Source organism: Mastigoproctus giganteus, chromosome 7, assembly GCF_048544385.1.
Source record: "Mastigoproctus giganteus isolate SK-2022 chromosome 7, ASM4854438v1, whole genome shotgun sequence".
NCBI classification, from domain to species: Eukaryota; Metazoa; Arthropoda; class Arachnida; order Uropygi; family Thelyphonidae; genus Mastigoproctus; species Mastigoproctus giganteus.
In genome coordinates, this window is record NC_143581.1 from 154,905,230 (window position 1) to 154,925,162 (window position 19,933).

At 36.7% G+C, this 19,933-nt stretch overlaps 1 protein-coding gene across 1 annotated transcript in view; it reads right to left on the reverse strand.

Moving 5' to 3' along the window:
* Positions 1-19,933, reverse strand: part of LOC150083272 (sodium channel protein para-like) — a 1,345,866-nt gene that overhangs the window by 172,906 nt on the left and 1,153,027 nt on the right. Inside the window, exon 27 of the mRNA XM_090377950.1 lies at positions 18,153-18,416. Within this exon, the coding sequence (XP_090234076.1) occupies positions 18,153-18,416 (264 nt within the window). The remainder of the gene's footprint in view (positions 1-18,152; positions 18,417-19,933) is intronic.

A 19,933-nucleotide genomic window follows, 5' to 3' on the forward strand; every position in this document is an offset into this window, starting at 1 on the left:
GGATTGTAAGGTGAGGAAGTGCTTTTCAAAGCTAAAAGAGCACTCTGTAAGTCAGCATATATTATCAGTGGTGTAACTATGCCAATGCAGCTGCATTGGAGCCCAAGCTTGAAGGGGACCATGAAATTTGGAAAATGGATTCATTTCTCAAGACAATTAACAAATTTCATTAATAAACGAGCAATTTTTTTTAAAGAATTAAATGTAACACATTCTTATCAACCCAGTGACTGGCTGCCCGAGTATTGTTTAGACTGATGCCACGCTTCTAGAAATATTAAGTAAATAAAAGATAGTCATGAAATATTCAGCAAAACCAGTGCCAAATATAAATATTTGGCACTGGTTTTGCTGAATATTTAATGCTGGTGAATGTGTGCATACGCTGATTGTTGTCAGAGGATAATATGTTTTACTTTACAATACACAAATTTGTCACGTAACAGTCTAGATATGGCCAGTTTTGTTGTTTCTGCACCTTTTGAGCTAGATTCGGCTTTTTTTTTTTTAACCGAAACAAAAAACTACAAATGAGTTATTACTATGCTAACCAGAGACACATCTAAATTGATCCTTGCGTGTGATATTCTGAAACTGACCAGTGCATTTGGAGGAGCCCTTCCTGTAATTAGTGTTTATCCTGTGGTTCAGGGAGCAGACTAAACGATGACCAGGTAGAGTAAAGCGTCTACTTTAGTCACTGCAAAGCATGCAGTTTCATTAAATTTATGGTTTTGAGGTTCATTTGCTATTTTCACAACAACATTCTACCCTTGTCTATTGCTTTGTTTCAACAGATCTAGACTTTGTTGCTGGTCATGAATAATATACTTTATAACCCTTTTATGTGTATCTGTTCTGTTTTCGTTTGTGGTGGGAAAATTTGTTGCCAAGTTACTTGAAGGAGTAACTTGGGAAATGAGAGTGGGAAACAAAACAAAAAAATTTAGCCAGTCACAGAGATTTTCATTTGTTTTATTGAAAGAGAAAGAAAGTCCTGCAGCTGTTATCAAGCACCATGTATTATTATTCTCAGAGCAAGGAAAACACTGTGAACCATTATCATTACAACCATTCTTTACTAACTTGTGATAGAAAGGCTGAAGATGTAAGTAAATTTGTTATTCCAGTTTTCATTGGTTTACATGATGGACCATTCACAAGTTATGAATGATCCATGACGTCGCAATCATCAAGCAGTGTCAGGTTTTGATACTAATATGTCTCATCGCTGTAGATTTATTTTTATTTTTTTTACTATTTGCAATTTTATCATTCTCATGTCAGTAATTTTCTTTTATTGAAAATTTGTTGCTGGATCATTTACAGATCAGAGAAAGATATAATATGAATTTCAAAAAGTTATTTTTGTTGCCCACACTTTTATTTCCTTTTGCCATCAGTGAACAATGTATACACACCTCTGAATAGAGAAGAATTGATTTGCTTTATGTGTGCAATGCAATGCCAACTTTGTAGTGATTCTGTAATAAATTATTTTATTATTCCAGTTTTTATAAGTTTACACGATGGACCATTCATTAATTATGAATGGTCCATGATGTCAGCAATCGTAAAAGATTGTCTAGTTTGTGATATATGTTACTCATTGCTGTAGATTTATTTTATTTATTATTCTTTGCATTTGGTTACAGTTTGACAGAACTATTTGTCATTTTATTACTCTGATGTGAGTAATTTCTTTTATTGAAAATTTGTAGCTGGATCATTTTCAGATCAGAAAAAGATATAATATGAATTTCCACCAATCATTCAGAACTCTTCAACTTCCTTTTTTTGAAATTCGACTTCCTGCAGTCTAACTTTCCTAATATAGAGGGTCGCTTTATGCTGGTTTTGCATTTGAATTACTGGAGTATCCTGTCCAAAACAAAGATGCAGTAAATTAAATTGCATCTGCATGCAAACCACTGTTCTGAATTGGTTTAACAGAGTGTTTCTGAAAACTTGTCCTTTTCCATTTGTGATGATTTAATTACTTTGAGTAGGTAACTATTTTTTTTTTTTTTTTTGCTTCTGAATTTTCATATTAAACTATAGTGTGTAAAAAATATATTCAACACTTTCACGATTAGTGGCTTAAAGATGCAGAATATAAGAATTGGCTCTGCGAATTAGATGGTGATTATTTAAAATTTTTTTGTAAATGCATGCTGACAGCCAAATTAAGTGATACTGAAAGGCATTGTAATACAAAACAAAGCACAAGAAAACTGATGAGCCATTGGCGATACAGAAGGTGCAAAGGCAGAAAGTAGCACAGCATTTTTCATAGTTGTGCCTTGTTCATTAAGGGTAGTTGATCATTTGAGTAACCTTTGTAAATTTCATTTTTCAGACAGCAGGGAATGTAAGGACTTCAAACTGCAAAGAAGAATTGTACTTCAATAATATATTGAAGTGAAATGCTGTAGCACCACATTTCATGAATGATTTAAAATCTTATTTAGGAAATAGATACTTCAGTTTAATTATCAATGAAAGTAATGACATTAGTGTTATAAAAATGTACAGCATTTTTCATAGTTGTGCCTTGTTCATTAAGGGTAGTTGATCATTTGAGTAACCTTTGTAAATTTCATTTTTCAGACAGCAGGGAATGTAAGGACTTCAAACTGCAAAGAAGAATTGTACTTCAATAATATATTGAAGTGAAATGCTATAGCACCACATTTCATGAATGATTTAAAATCTTATTTAGGAAATAGAAACTTCAGTTTAATTATCAATGAAAGTAATGACATTAGTGTTAGAAAAATGTTCAGAATTGTAATACGGTACTATTAAAATTTCAAGAATCGATTTGAGATAACTTTTCTTGACATAATTGAACTCAATGAATGCATTGCAGAAGAAACATGTGAATCTTTGAAAACATTGCTAAGAAATATGGATTAGAGTTTCACTGACAATGCATCTGTATTGGTTGCTATTAACAATGATGTATAAGAAATTAAAGGCCGAGATTTCCTGCCTGTTTCTTATCAACTGTGTATGTCACTCACTCCAACTAGTGGCGTTCCTTGCTGTCGATGAGTGTCTGCCACAAAAATTAGATTTTCTTATCATTCTCACACTCACCTGTTCAACAGGCTAAATATAAGAAGCTTTATAGTTTAATGAATGATGGAGTCTCTCATTTGATCAGTGTTAAATCATAAAGTGCAGTTATTTTATAAAGTTTGTTGTTCTATAACAAGTAAGTTGAAAACAAAAGATGTAAGAAAATTTTTACTAATTCGTCTGTTGCCTTATTTCTTTTTAGCATGGAAAAGAAAAATACAAGCACACTAAGCAATTATGCTAAAAGGAAGAGGAAAAGAGAGTCTGCAGAAGCACTAGAAAAAGAATTAAAGAAAATTCTCAGAGCAATATGGCCTTAGTTGCTAATGCTCCTAAAAACCAAATAACAAACAACAAACAAACAAAGAAAATTCTGAAGTTGTCCTCTTTCTTCCCCGGGAGCAGTGTGAGCTCTTATAACACCAACAGAAATAACAGCATCAGTATCATCTTTTCCAGCACAAACTACAGAGATTGATGTAAAAACACCGATGAACTAGACATATTAGAAAATTTAGTTAGTGAACAATATCCAAGTGACATCACTAATTATCCAGACATAATAACAATGGATATGAAGAGATTTATCATACATCGTCGACCTTGTAGACCTAATGGCCCATTCCCAAAAAATCACAGGAACAGGTTGTTTTCAGAAAGCTATTATTTTTGTGGCAGACACTCATCGACAGCATGGAACGCTACTAGTTGGAGTGAGTGACATACAAATTTGATAAGAAACAGGCAGGAAATCTCGGCCTTTAATTTTTTATACACCATTGTTATAATTTTTCTGAAAACAAAACAATAAACAAATTGGATTTTAAAATGAACAGATTTTGGTTGTGTTATTCCCCAAAATTTGATAGAGTGTACTTTATTCCCCAAAAACCTGCTTGGGGAATAAAGTACACTCTATCCTTACTTGATCAAGTAAGCAGAATTCTGGATGGATAAAAGGAATAAAGGATTGGTAAAATTTATCCAATAAAATTAAAGACCACGAGGCAAGATACAGAGGTTTGGTATGTCAAGGAATTATGGATGGCAAACAAATGTTTAAATAAAAAAACCAAAAAGAATGTAATTTTTGGCATAAAGTTTTGGAACGGCTTATCAAAATAACTGTAATATTATCAAAAAATTCAATCGCATTTTGAGGTCATCAAGATAATTTGAAAGATACATACACAATGGAATCTTTTTGTCTGATATAAATTTTTTATTGACGAAACTATGAGACAAGTGTTAAATTTGCCATTTGGAACATCAAAATATCCAAGTCCTAAAATACAAAATGAGTTGATAGAATGTTTGAATTTGCATTTAAAAAAAGCAATTAATAATGGAAATAAAAGCTTCTCCTTTCTTTTCTGTCATATTAGACACAACTCAGGACATTTCAAAAACCATCAGCTGAGCATTATCTGTCAATACGTCAAAATTTTAAACAGTAATACTGAAAATAAACCTACAGGATTAAAAATTGGAATATTTTCTTGGCTTCATTCATCTAACCAATCAAACTGCTGCAGGTATAACAATGACAATTTACAATCACTGCAATCAAATGATTTGGATCTTTCTAAATGTCAGAGGCCAAGGATATGATGGGGCTAACACTCTGAGTGGGGTTTATTCTGTGGGGAAAAACCCACATAAAAGAAATGCAAAAATGCAATCAAATGCATTATATGTTCATTGTGTGGCTCATAACATAAACTTAGTGGTGAATGATGCAGTTAATGGTATCCTAGATGTGTCAAAGTATTTTTCAGTTGTACAAAGCATCAATGTGTTTTTTGGACATAGCATCAATCGTTGGCACTTGCTATCTTCATATTGTGGTGAATTAGACTTTACTTTAGAAAAGCTAAACCATACATGGTGGGCTGGTCTTATTTCATCATTAATAGCAATAAAGCAACCATACACGGATATTCTGAAATTTTTAAACAAAATCATTTCGGATACTACAAAAAAAAGATGAAAAACAAATAATCAGAATAAAAAATATATGGAACATTTTGAATTTGTTGTTATTACTGTAATAATGGAAAAGGTTCTTTCAAATATAAATTTGAAGTCAAAATTTCTACAAAGAAAGGATTTAGATATTGCTCAGGCAGCAACACATTTAGAAATGTATTTTTTCGCAGTAAAACAACTACAAAATGAATTCAAAATTATTTTGAAGGAAGCAACTATTGTCGCAAAAAAATGGGATGGTACTCAAACTGATTTTAAAAATGAAAGAAAATGAATAATAAAAAAAATCTTACCACGAACTTATAGATCACCAAGTTGAAAATTTATAGTATTTTATAGAATAATTAACATTGTAACCAGTCAATTAAAACACAGATTCAAGGGTTTGAAAACTATTGGGAACTTATTTTCATTTTTAACACTGAAGATATTACTGAACATGACAGATGAAGAAATCACGCAAAACGCACTTGCATATAGAATCAATATTCAAATGATTTATCCGAATCTTTATCTCCTCAATTATTACTTTTCATCAAAATGCTCCGAAAGGAAATAGTGAAAATTAATGCATTAAGAGATTTGGTTGAACTAGCATTGGTGCAGTATTATGATATGAGCACAAATTACACTGAAGTGTGTTCATTACTAATTCTTTTTTGACAATTCTGATAACTGTGGCAACAAAGGAATGATTGTTTTCAAAGCTGAAGTTAATAACAAATTATTTAAGAAATACCATGAGTCAAAAATGACTGTCTGGCTTAGACCTTTTAAGCAGAGAAGGCAGAAAATATGGATGGGTCTTAGCTAATTGATGATTTCGCTAGCATGAAAGCTTGTCGAAAGAAGTTCTAAACACAAATTTTCAAAGCAAAAAAAATAGAAGTCAATTTATATGTTGCCATATATGGTAAGTTGCTTTGTGTTATGTAATGTGTTAATAAAATTTATTCAATTTGCACACTTGCTACTTAACTATTTTTTTTGTACATCATTTGCTTTTGTGTTTAAATGCATAGCTTACATTTAGAAGCACTTAGTGTATTGTATTAAGTTGTGATTGTTATTAAATATATTATTATCAATATACCAATTTCGCTTTACTCTTGCTTCATTAATACCCATTAATAAAAATATAATAATAATAAAGTAAAAAGAAAGCAAACAGTTGTTGGTAGAATTGCCATCCTCCCAGTATTATATTTCTTTGTTTGGAAAAAGTACCAATATGTCTGGTATTTTTCAGAAATAATTGGTAATATGTTGAGCTTTTTTTTTTTTTTTTTTTCCTCTTCACTTTTTTAGGATTGGGTTAACAGGGAAGGTCAGCAGGCCCATGACCTGTGTTTGCATTGGGGTCAGATTTGCTCTTGTTACCCCACTGTATATTATGCATTTATTTATTGATAGGAGTTAGATATTTTTCAGGGAAAGCCTAATGGCATGGAGCTCAGTAGTATAACTGCTGCATTCAGCCAGAAGTTAAAATGAAACAGTTGTATTATCGAAGACAGCAGCTGCACCCACTTTATTGTCCGACTTTGAACCCATCAGTATAGATCTTAATAAAGTAAGGATACTTTTGTGTATGAGCAGAAATATTTGCTATACCACCTTTACCCCATTGCTCAAAGTAATCATCACAAGAAAGGATGAAAGTAGTCCACAACAGATCCAGATCTTTTGATTCTCTGAAGATATTATTAAGCTGAATATTCCAGCATTCTGTTAGATTCTACAATCTGATACAGTATTAGCATTAGCATTAGCATTAGTAGAGGCATTTGATGCAAGAAAGCAAGCTTATGCAGCATCAGCCAAAAAAAAAAAAAAAAAAAAAGTAACATAAATAAATAAAGATAACCACTTCCACTTCACCCCTCTGTTCGTTCGAAATACCTGTCCAGCTGAGCCTTAAACTTATTTAGGCTATCAACTTCCACGACAAGGGATGGAAGTCTGTTCCACCCACCAACCACCCGCTGGCTAAAGGCAAATTTCCGCACATCTATCCTACATCTGTCTTTCCTCAATTTGAATTTATGCCCTCTCAGGTGATTTTTCTGAGCTAGAGGAAGAATCCCATCAGCATTGAGCATGCTCAAACCATTCAAGGCTTTGTACACCTCTATCAGATCACCCCGCTGGTGCCTAGTTTCCAGACACTGTAATTTGCAAAACTTAAGCCTTTCTTCGTAAGAGAACCCCTTTGTCCCATTCACCAATCTAGTTGCCCTTCTCTGTACTCGTTCCAGCAGCTCTACATCCTTCCTGAAATGAGGCCTCCAGGCCTGTATACAGTACTCTAGGTGTGGCCTGACCATTGCCTTATACAAGGGAATAATCACCTCCTTATCCCTGCTAGAAAAATTCCTATATATCATTGACAATACACCATGAGCTACTCTTGCAGCTCGTCTGCACTGCTCAGAGAACTTCATATCTGCCTGCACCACCACCCCCAGGTCCCTTTCATTCTCTACCACTGTCAGTGTAGTACCACAGAGTTGATACGCTGCTCTGGGGTTGCTGTTTCCCATATGTAGTACTTTACATTTGTCAATGTTAAACTTCATTTGCCACCTCGAAGCCCATCTGCTCAACCTTTCCAAATCCTGTTGCAGCAGCATAGTGTCAGTAGTGTCCTTGACAACCCTGCCAACCTTCGTATCGTCTGCAAACTTGGACATTAAGCCTGATATACCATCATCAATATCATTTATAAATACAGAAAACAATAAAGGCCCCAATACTGAACCCTGAGGGACTCCACTAATAACATTAGTCCACGATGAGCAGTGTCCATTGATTACCACTCTCTGTCTTCTCCCCCTCAACCACCCCTTTATCCATAGCAGCAACTTGCCTCCAATGCCACACTGCTCCAATTTGTGCAGCAGTCTTCCATGTGCAACAGTATCAAAAGCCTTTCTAAGATCCAAGTATATAATATCAAAGTTATTCCCTGCATCCAGTTCTTTTGTGACTGCATCATAGTATCCAATCAAATTGGTCAGGCAAGACTTCCCCTTAACAAAACCATGCTGTGTCCTAGCTATAACTGAAGTCTTGTCTAGATGATCCTGCAGTGCTTCTTTCACCAGTGCCTCCATTAATTTTCCGGGAACAGAAGTTAAACTCACAGGTCTATAATTACTTGTGTCAGCCTTTGATCCCCCTTTGTGAATTGGGGTCACATTTGCACATCTCCAGTCAATGGGTACCTCCCCTGAGTCCAAGGAAGCTCTCATAATTATGGCTAAGGGTTTGCTTACCTCCTTTGCTGCCTCCTTTAATATAACTGGATAGATCCCATCCACCCCAGGTGCCTTTCTTGTGTTTATCTTCAACAATTTCTCCTCCACTTTGCTCTCAGTTATTACAAGATTCTCTAGCTTACTGCTAGAATTGAATACACCTCTGGCATTCCCCTCGCTGAATAACTCCTCATGTGTGAATGTCGATGCAAAATATTCATTTAGTTTGTTAGCTACCCGAGCAGGGTCATCAACAGTTGACCCATCGATCTCAAGTGGACCAATCTGATTCATCCCCTTCCTTCTAGAGTTTACATAAGTAAAGAACTCTTTGCTGTTTTTCTTCGCATCCCTTGCCAAGGATCTCTCGTAATCTGCCTTCGCCTGCCTAACCTCCTTTGTAACTTGGTTACAGATCAACTTGTATCTATCATAGGCGTCCGTGTCACGTGTTAATTTGTATGTATCCCATGCATTTTTCTTCTCTGCCATATGCCTCATTAGTTCATCTGACAACCATTTAGGCCTAAACCTTGAACAATATTTCTTAGTTGGTATGTAAAGCCTAGTAGCTTCCACGATAAGTTCTTTGAATGCTTCCCATTTTGAATTTGCTGTTGGCAATATCATCAGTTGATCCCACTGTATAGAATTTAAATACTGTCTCAGTCCATTGTAGTCGCCTTTACGAAAGCAATACCCCTTCCCTTTACCCCTAATGGTAGTTACCTCTTTGAGTAACTCCCACTTCAGCACACTGTGATCACTGCCACCAAGTGGTTCATTTATCTGCAGATTCTTAATGCATGAAGAATCACTACTGATAATCAAATCAAGAGTATTACTCCCTCTAGTTGCCTCCCGAACATGCTGATGTAGAAAACAATCATCCAATAAATCCACAAAAGCCTTGCTACTGTGTGAGTGACCAGCCCCCAAATTCCAGTCAATATCTGGGAAATTAAAATCCCCCATTATAAGACTCTCTGATTTACTGGCCCACTCTATTTCTCCGAACAGTTTCTTATTATACTCATCAGAGTCATTAGGCCTATAGCACACTCCTACTCTCAATTTTGATCTCCCAATGCTTATGTCACACCAAACTGACTCGACACTGCACTGTCCAGCGATGTCGACTGGCTTCACTTCCTTGGATTTTATGTGTTTTTTAACTAATAGCATAACCCCTCCTCCCTTCCTATCCTGTCTATCCTTTCTGTAGACGTTGTACTCCCCAAATTCCAGTTCTGCATTTCTTATATCTGTGTGACACCACGTCTCTGAAATCCCCACAATATCTGCCTTTGATGTTTTGAGCAATACCTCAAATTCATCAAATTTATTTACTAAACTCCTAGCATTGGTGTACACACAAGTATACATGCACCTGTTCTTTTTCTTAGCTACCCTAACACAACCCATGTGTTTACTTGTACCCCAATGATTCCCAGCAGTCTCTGAAATATCCTGCATCTTATTTTCCAGGCTGCGGCTCATTCCAATAGAAGCAGTGCAAGAATCACTTTCACCTCTGCCAGTGGCTACTGTTAATCTATTAGTCCTTGTATCCCCCCAATCTAGCAGTTTTCCGACCCACCTAACATTGCCTCGATAGCATCAGCAAACATTCTTGCACCCTTTCTATTTAAGTGTATCCCATCCCTGTAGAAGCAGTCTCTCCTGTTAACAAGTACAGACCAGGCTGAAAAAAATTCTACCCCTTGAGCCCTGCACAATCTTTCCAGGGCCGAATTGATTGACAGGGCTCTCATCATATACTCCCTCCTATCGTGTCTGGGCAGAATTGCAGACACTTTCAATTTCAACCCTAATTCACGGCTTTTTTTCATCAGTGACCTGTACTTGTCAAGTAATTCCGCCGGTCTCCTACTCTTAATGTCATTAGTGCCAACGTGTACAACTATATCACCTTTTGTGCCCTTAAAAGATGATATCCGCTCTACAACGTCATCAACTTTTGCCCCTGGCAGACATACCCTGGTCCTATTCCACCTATCCTTTTTACAAAGCATGTTTCCCGTTTCCCATGGTTTCCCTGGCTGAACAATTCAGCCAGTAGGCTGAATTGTTCTGGGTTTGTTTGCATAGTAGGTTGCTCAATGCAGATCATGTAGTAGTGGCCAAATAGGATAAGTGAGGAGACTTTCCATTTCATTTTTGTTTCTGTTTGTTTGGAACTGGTGGTTTGAATTCTACATATCAGCTGATAGTGATCACTGTTTAGAGGATTGTCATACATTGCTGACTCTATAGTTGAGAAGAAGATTGGAGAGCAGAATTACTTTACAAAATATAGTAAATTCCATCAGGGCCAGAAGCACTGTTTCTTGAAGTATATATAGATTCTTTTAGTTTAGATGTTGTGAGTGGTTAGTTATAGGGTAAAGGCTTTAATTTTTTGAAAAGCTGGTTGATATGTGGTTGAGGCAGACAATTCATAGCACACAGTTCCTAAGGCATTTTCAATCTCCCCAGGAGAAGAGATCACCTTCCCATTCCAATTAATAATAGGAGAAGGTAATGTATGATATTTCTCATTTAGCTTCTTTATTTTTTTCCAGGTTACTAGAGTATCAGTATCTTTGTTGACTGAGGAAGCGAATTTTATCCATGAATCTTTTCAGGTGTAAGAAGCTTTGCTCTGAGTCTCTTGAAGTTAATCAGGTTGGCAGTGGTGAGATAATTGCGGAAGTTGTTTCATGCTGCATTTTTTTTCTCTTTTCACTTTGTCACTATCATCATTCCACTAGCAATTGGTATAGGTTTTTTATTTGAGATTGTGGGATGGCAGCTGTTGCAGCTGTTAGTATGTGTGTTGTGATATGATCAGTGACAGTGTCAATAGCAGAAGACTCGATGTGATCATCAAAAGAGACATGATTGGTAAATTTTCCATTTCATTTTTGTTTATTTGGAACTGGTGGTTTGAATTCTACATATCAGCTGATAGTGATCACTGTTTAGAGGATTGGAGAGCAGATTGAGAGATTTATTTCAGAGGTTGGCCACGTAGGAAAATGGATGTAAGTGGGTGAGCCAGTATTCAATAGTGCCAAATTCTCTCTGTCAAGTAGCATTTCATAAAGTGCACTACATCTGTCTCAGACCAGAGAATCCCATAATGAATGATGTCCATTAAAATCTAATACACAGATAGGAGGTGGTAAATTAAAAATAAGATTTGCCACTTCCTGAATCGTACATGGTTGGTTTCACAGAAGTTTTATTGAGACCAGTGTCAGAGTGATACAAATTACTATACGTGTGGCAGCAATGGAATGTGTCTGGAGGGGACTCCTGAGTCTATGAGTACAGCTCCTCCTCCTCCTCCTCCATGGAGCCTGTGTTAGTATAAGATTGATCTTGTCTGAAGATAATATAATTTTTGACTGAAATGGATATTTTTGGTGTTAAATTCATTTCTCGTAAGCACATGACAGCAGGATTGTAATTGTGAATTAATTCATCAATATTGCTGCTAAAGCCTCTGCAATTCCATTTTATGATATGTTACATTATTTGGTTTTGCAAGTGGAAAATGCATCTGTATACCTTTTGTGAGTGGGTTGTTTACATCAGTTGAGTTTTTTTTTTTTTCTGGGAAAAGTAGGGTGTCCAGAGCCATTGTGTTCTTCCATATCATAATCTGCATGTATTTCAAACAGATCTTCTTGGTTTATTGTATCATCTCTATTCATGTTTGATAGGTGTGATTGTTTCACCTCAACAGGATCAATCTGCATGTATTTCAAGCAGATCTTCTTGGTTGGTTGTATCATCTCTATTCATGTTTGATAGGTGTGATTGTTTCATCTCAACAGGATCTGATTTTTGCAAATTCTCTGCTACTTAACAATGGGGATGTCTGTGGGATGGAATTGCAAGTGGTGTATTACTGCTTACTGCTTTGGTCTACTATGTTTGGTTGAGATGGACGAGAGGACTGATTCTGAGATCAATGTGTCTGGAGGGATGGATGTATCTGTCTGACATGTTACTGACTGGTTACTGTAAGCAGCAGAAACATAAGTGCAATTTGGCATACTTAATTTTACCTGTTTACTTGTTCTTAGTAAGAAACTGTTATTTTCAATTTTATATTTTTGAATTTTTTTTCCCAACTTCCAGAGTTCACAATCTTTGGAGTATGCTGGATTTCCCTCACAGTTAGGACATTGCAGAGTTGGTGCCTTGTATTTTGTTTGTGTATGAGTTTTACACCCACAGTTTTGACATGGTGCATCCCTATGGCATGCTGTCTGGAAATGGCGAAATTTCTGGCATTTAAAATATCTTAGGAGGTTCGGAATATAGGGCTGAACTTGGCAGTTTAAGTAACCTGCTTTCACCGAAGCTGGTAGATTTGGTGAACTGAAAGTTAAGATTATACTCCAGGTAGGGACCAAATTGCTCTTTTCAGATCATGATTCTTTTTGCTTGAGTGACTTTTTGATCTTTAAGATCTTGAACTATTTAATCTTCAAAAATGTTTAACAACTCCCATTAAGTAATCACTCCCTTGGAAGAACTAAGTGTAGTATGTGGGGTGACTTAAATTGAGATTCCACTCAAGGATAGGAGCCATAATAATTCAGAGTGTTGTGAATGAGTGGTCTCTATTAGTAAATCTCATGATTGGAGACATTTCACCATTTTCGGTGAACCTGTGACATTTTCAAGGCATCATTGGTCCTTGAGGTTGTCACAGACATTCTCTTAGATATGCCAGAAAAGCTGTACTTGCTACCTGGGAGTCTAAAACGCTGATGGAACTGATATTCGGGTGACACTCAAGTCAAGTGGACCCAATTTCGGCAAAGTCCGGACGGTCTGTGACAGCCAAATCCTCTGCTTGCACCTTCACGATGGTGGGAGGGACTGTTGGTAATCCTGGTTATAACCTCCATGCACAAGTACATGGTGGGTGACCACCCAGGTGTGAACCAACGTAAGCAGGGGTTGAGGTGTGGCGCCCACACCACATGGAGGAACGTCGCCCCTCTATGTTACCAGGCAGTACTGGGTGGTAGATGACTCTCATCAACTGGTGCAATACCACCACTTTGCTTATTGGAGGCTTGAAGTGGTGGATCCCATGTTTAGTCTCTAGAGCTAAGTTCTGGTCAACCCTTCCCTATCTCTTCCATCATGCAGTATGATTGATGACTTTTGAGGTTATGATGAACGTCGTGGCGAGATCCAATATCCTTACATTTCGAGGGTACAGCTCTAAAACGGTGTTCACAGGCTGGCCGCTAGTTAGTACACCGGACCGAACCTACTGGTAACTCACTAGGAGGCTTCCGGATCAGCTAGTATATAATCTTGCTACTTCTAGTCTGTCAGATAGTGACTGGAGGGAGTCCGAGTAGTGTGTGTATGCGGGGAGCATTGTCGAGGTCACGTTATGTCAAGGATCTGGGTATATTCTTACCACGTGTACGCCATTTCCAAAAATTTCATTACTTCATGCAGCATCCCACCCACTTTTTCTTACTATTGAATACACCATGAATTGTCAAACTAATAGAGCAAGCTTATCTGTGAAAAGATCCAAACCTCCCAAGCACTTCCTAATTCATTTCACAAATATACGTAGTATCAATTCTAATCTCAACGATGTCCATTTCCACTTGCAGTCTGCTTTTCTGACAGAATCTCAGTTATCGGTTGATTCAACTGCTGCTCATCTCAAATGCCCAAATTATTTGCTGAATGATTCCTTTCGCCTCAAAGGTGGTACTTGTGCATATGTCCGTTCTGATATTCCCTGTCAGAGCCTTGGCAATTTGGAATCTCCTCTCTTTGATCTTCTCTGGCTTAAAATCTCTCTACCTCATTGTGTCAAATTCATCTGTTGTCTCTACCGTTCTCCCAACTCCACTAATCACTTGGAGCTCTTTGACTTATTCTCTTTGCAGCTTGACTTTCTCCAGTCCAACTTTTCTAACAGTGAGGTAATTTTCCTTGGTGATTTTAATGTCAGATCACAACTTGGTGATTGTCTCTTCTCCAATGGAACCTTTATCTCATGGCTATTCCCAACCTCGTGTTGTTTGGCATTACAAGAATGCAAAATGGGATGACCTGCGAGACTTCTTTTCTTCTTTTCCTTGGTTGCTTTACTGTTTCAAAACTTCTGATGTCAACGTTTGCTCAGATCGTATCAGTGAAATTATTCTTGCAGGAATAGAATCCTTTATCCTACACTCCACTTTAAAATCTCGTCCTTTAACTAAACCTTGGTTTTCCAATAAATGTGCTAAGGCTGTTCAAGAGAAGAATGTTGCATATCGTAATTGGTTTGTTTATAATTCTCCAGTTTCATTTTCTGCCTACACCAAAACTCGCAACAATTGTAAAGCAGTTATTAATGAGTCCAAACGAGAGTTTGAACAGGCTAAGAGTAGAAAACTTGCTTCTTGCCCTAATGGTAGCTGAGCATTCTGGTCTCTTGCCAAAGCTATTGGCCACAACTTTTGCCCATCTCTGTTCCCTCCTCTGTCCAAACCAGATGGTTCTGTTGTCACTTCAGCCAAGGATAAAGCTGACCTGCTAGCATCCCATTTTTTTTCCACCTCATGTATTATGATCTTGGTAAAACACCTCCTACCATTCCCAACATGCTCCATTCAATGCCTCCTGTGTTCTTCCATGAAAAGGATGTAAGAAGGATTTTGATGAATCTTGATGCTAAGAAAGCTCCAGGTCCCGATGGTATTTCTCCACTTGTTCTCAAAACCTGTGCTCTTGAACTTATTCCTATTCTTTGTCGCCTTTTTTCACTTTCTTATTCCAAAGGTGTTTTTCCTTCTACTTGGAAATTTTCTCATATCCAGCCTGTTCCTAAAAAGGGTGACAAATTCCTCCCATCCAGTTATTGTCCCATTGCAATTACTTCTACTCTTTCTAAAGTAATGGAGAAATCAATTAACCACCAACTCTTAAACTACCTAGAAACCTTCTGTCTGATCAACGATCGCCAGTATGGATTCTATCAGTGTCGATCCACTGGTGATATTCTGGCTTATGTTACCCATTCATGGACTAATTCAATGGAAAGGTTCGGTGAAACACAAGTAGTTGCTCTTGACATCTCAAAGGCTTTCGATCGTGTTTGACATAAAGGTCTTCTAAACAAGCTTCCATCTTATGGTTTGCCAACTGTTTTAGTAATTGGTTATACTGTTTTCTCTCTGATCGCTCACTGAGGGTGATGGTAGATGGCTCTCTGTCTTCTAACTTCTCCACTAATGCCGGTGTCCCTCCAAGGTTCAGTTCTTTCCCCCACTCTTTTCCTCTTGTATATTAATGACCTTCTTCCATTGACTGGAAATCCTATCCATAGTTTTGCTGATGATAGCACATTCCATTCCACTTTCCATTTTGAGTAACCTTGTCCTGCTCAATCAGCTTCAACTTTTCGAAAATCTGCTACCAATTCCTTAAATGCCGATCTTCAGGTAATTCTCCAGTGGGGCAAAGACAACTTAGTTGATTTCAACCCTTCTAAAACTCAGTCTTGTCTTATATCTCTCAAAAAGGATTCTTCTGCTCCTATGCTTATCTTTGGTGACACTCCAATTTCTGGGCAAAATGATATATCTCTTTTGGGGATTACCCTGACTTCTAATCTCTCTTGGCACCAGCACATTACAAATATTGCTTCTTCTGAATCTAAAAAACTTGGTTTTCTCTTTCGCTCTTGGCGTTACTTTCAGCTGCTCACTCTGTATAAATCGCAAATCCGCCCTGCCGTGGAATATTGTTCCCACATCTGGGGTGGTGCCCCCAAAACCTCACTCAGGCTTCTTGATTCCATTCAGAAGAGGGCAGTTAGGTTAATTAATGATCCATCTCTAACAGAGTCTCTCCACTCGCTGTCTCATAGACGTACTGTTTCTGCTGCATACCTCTTCTACAGATACTTCGATGGGCACTGTTCTTCTGAATTGGCTTCTATAATTCCTGCTCTCTCTTTCAAAACAGTCCAAACACGTGCTGCCACCAGCCAACATCCATTTACTGTCCAACTTCAAACTCACAGAACCAACTTTTCATCTTCCTCGTTTATTCATTCAACTGCCGTTTTCTGGAACAACCTTCCTTCATACTTATTTCCTGAAAATTAAAGTGTACAGAAGTTCAAGTCCAATGTCAACAAATATCTTCTTTCGTCCTCTCAACCTCCAACCCAAGCACGGTACTAAGTACTATAGGTTCTAATACCTCTCGTGTTTGGGGTTTACATAATAAAAAAAAAAAAAAAAAATCTCTGAATGATGAAGAGCTTGCGTACAGGTTGTGCTAAGAAAGAATGTATTATCAGGAATGCTGGTGATCATTTTCTGCTAGTGCCCTTTTTCATTCTCTTTGAGAGAGAGGAGTCATGGTCAGTTTCATGATTGTCACTTTGTTGAGAGCTCATGGGCTCTAAATGTGGAAATTCATTGGTTTCCATTTCTGCTCCTTTTAGCCCTGAGGGTTGGTTTTCCCCCAGATTACTGGCCTGCCATGTGGAGGCAGGAGAGGTGCCACCAGTGACTAAGCAGTTGTTGAAGTTAGTAGAGCTGGTTAGTAATAAATATATAGACAGAGAAAAGAAAGGTGGATTTCCTTTCTGGGTTCTTTCATTAAACCTTGTAAGCAGAAAACCACGTAAACAAAAGAAAAGGTTACACTAGAAAAGTAACAAAACTATCACTTTAGGAGAGCACTCCATACATATTCACAGATAGAATTAGATGGTCACTATCGCTTGGCACTCGGGGGCAGGGGGGGAAGGCAGGTCATCACATGTGATGAAACATGGCTCTTCCATTATGACCCACAAACCAAACAATAATCCACAAAATGAGCACACCTGACTTCACCTGAAAACAAAAAGCCAAAACTTTCCAAATCATCGACAAAACTTATGGCCGTATTCTTTTGGGATCAAAATGCATAATTTTTATTAATTTCTTGGAAAGTGGAACAACCATCAACAAAGAAAGATATTGCTTGTCCCTGGAAAAGCTTAATCGAGCTCTGAAAACCAAAAGACCTGAAATGAATCAGCAGGATATCAAGTTTCATGAAGATGCTGCACACAGCACACATGACACTGTCAAAGATCATCCAGCTGGGGTGGAGCATAATGCCTCACTATAGCACTGACCTCACCCCATCAGATTTTTTTGTTTGGCAGGCTGAAGGCATACCTGCAAGACACGGTATTTGAAAGTGATATGGAACTCATTTCTGACATTAAACACTGGTGTTAACGTCAGCCTCTTGATTTTTACTAAAGTCCATTCACTGCCTGGAAAGAATGCTGGAGAAGATGTAAGTGTGGTGGATCTTACATTGAATGATATTTTCACAAATTTGAAAGATTGTATTTTATGTATGTGAAGTATGCTTACAATACCTCAGATAATAAAGATGTTAAATAATAAAGATATTTTCACAAAGTTGAAAGATTGTATTTTTTGTATGTGAAGTATGGTTACAATATCTCAGATGATAAAGATGTTACAGCCTATAGTGCATTACTTATTGACCCACACTTGTACATTTTATTTCTTTTCACATGTGCCTGTTATTTACCTGTAACTATTCACTTTATAAATAGCAGCATTACTAGATTTGCCTATTCTTATAAAATGACAGTAGTGCACTGATACTAAATTACTGTATTTCATTTTTTAAAAGTATATATGCCATTAAGATCAGGTGCTTTTCAAATGTTCCTCTGATATATAGCATGCAAGAAATTTATTAATTTAATACAATAAAATATCATATACATACCACTTGAAAGAGGCATAAATATGCATTTAGAACATTATCAAAGTTGACCTGAGGATTTTCCCATGTGAGGTTCTTTGCTCTACACTGAGTTTTATTGGGGGCTATTGTGATATTAGCTCTATCGCCATTAGAATCCACACACTGATAGAATTTTCCACCAAACATTTGGACTCCCATTATAGAGAAAATTAGCCAAAATATTAAACATACAAGGAGCACATTGAATATGGCTGGAATTGCTTGAACTAATGCATTAACTACAACCTGAAAAAAAATTTAAAAAGAAAAGGTTTGCACTGGTCCTAAGCTGTATTTTATCTTAATAATTTAGTAAGCTTTACAGAAATAAATATATAATTAACCAAATTTATCTTGCAATTGCAGATGACAAAATCTGTCTCTTGGTGATAAGAGTTTTTTTAGAAAATAACTTTTAGTTGAACAGATATTTCTTTTGCTATGTCTAAGAGCAGTTGTACAACAGAACAAAACAAAAGTTGGAAAGAACAATAAACACATGAGCATATACTTGTGGCTCATTACATTTATAACTTTTACATTTCTTATTTAAGAGTATTTATTGTTCTTAGCTATTATTAATTCATACCTACAGATGTAGTTTAGGGCCCAAACCACAGGAAAAATGAAATGAGAAGCTGGTAATACAACAGAAACTACATAAAGTGCTAGCCACAGATTATCTTTTTACATCTTATGTCTGATTTGGTATCATATCATAATGGATAGTTATATAGTTTTTATTTGATGATTACATAATGTATTACTGTATGATATGAAGATAATAAATGAAGATAATAATGACAGACATATTGCTGTATTACAGGTGAAACATTAAAATGTTATTATTTATATATATACATGTTGTTTTAATTAATATGCATCTATGTCTATCTCACTTATTTTTACTATTAGTAGTGGCAAATGATGCAAAAAAGAAGCTTATAGAACATCAGCAAAAAAAAAAATAAAAACACTACCCACCTCACCCATCCATCCCCTCAAGAATTTAGGAGTGATTAGTGGAGTTGAGAGAATTACAGAAGCAACAGATGATTTTGACAGAATGGAGTAGAGAGATTTTAAGCCAGAGGAGGTTACATATTACCAAACTTGCCCTTAATGCCATATTTCTCCAATTTGTGCAGCAGTCTATTATATGCAACAGTATCAAAAGATTTCCTGCAATACATGTATATATTTCAAAGATTATTTGCATCCAGTTCCTTTGTGACTGCATCATAGTATCCAATCAGATTGTTTAGACAAGACTGTTCTGTACAAGTTAGTGCAACTGCATCATTTCAGTACATAGCCAACTGCTTAAGTAGTCATAAATTGGCATCATTAAGTATATCTCATATTGTGAATACAAGACTGTTCTTTAACAAATCCATGCTGTGACCGCAGTATAATTATATCCTGTACCAGGGAAAATAATGACGCCATTATTTTCCCTGGTACAGACATTAAACTAACAGGTCTGTAATTACTCATGTCGCATTTTGATTCCTCTTTGTGAAATGGTGATACATTCAAAAGTCTCCAGTCTATAGGGATCTTCTCTGAATCTAAGGATATAATCATAATTATGGCTAAGAGTTTGCTAACCTCCTTTGCTCCCTCCCTTAATATAATTGGATAGATCCATTCCAGATGCCTTTTTTATCTTTAGCTTCAACAATTTCTCTTCTACTTTCTTTACAGTTATCACAAAATCATTTAACATTCCATTAGAGTTTGATAAACTTCTGGTATCCCCC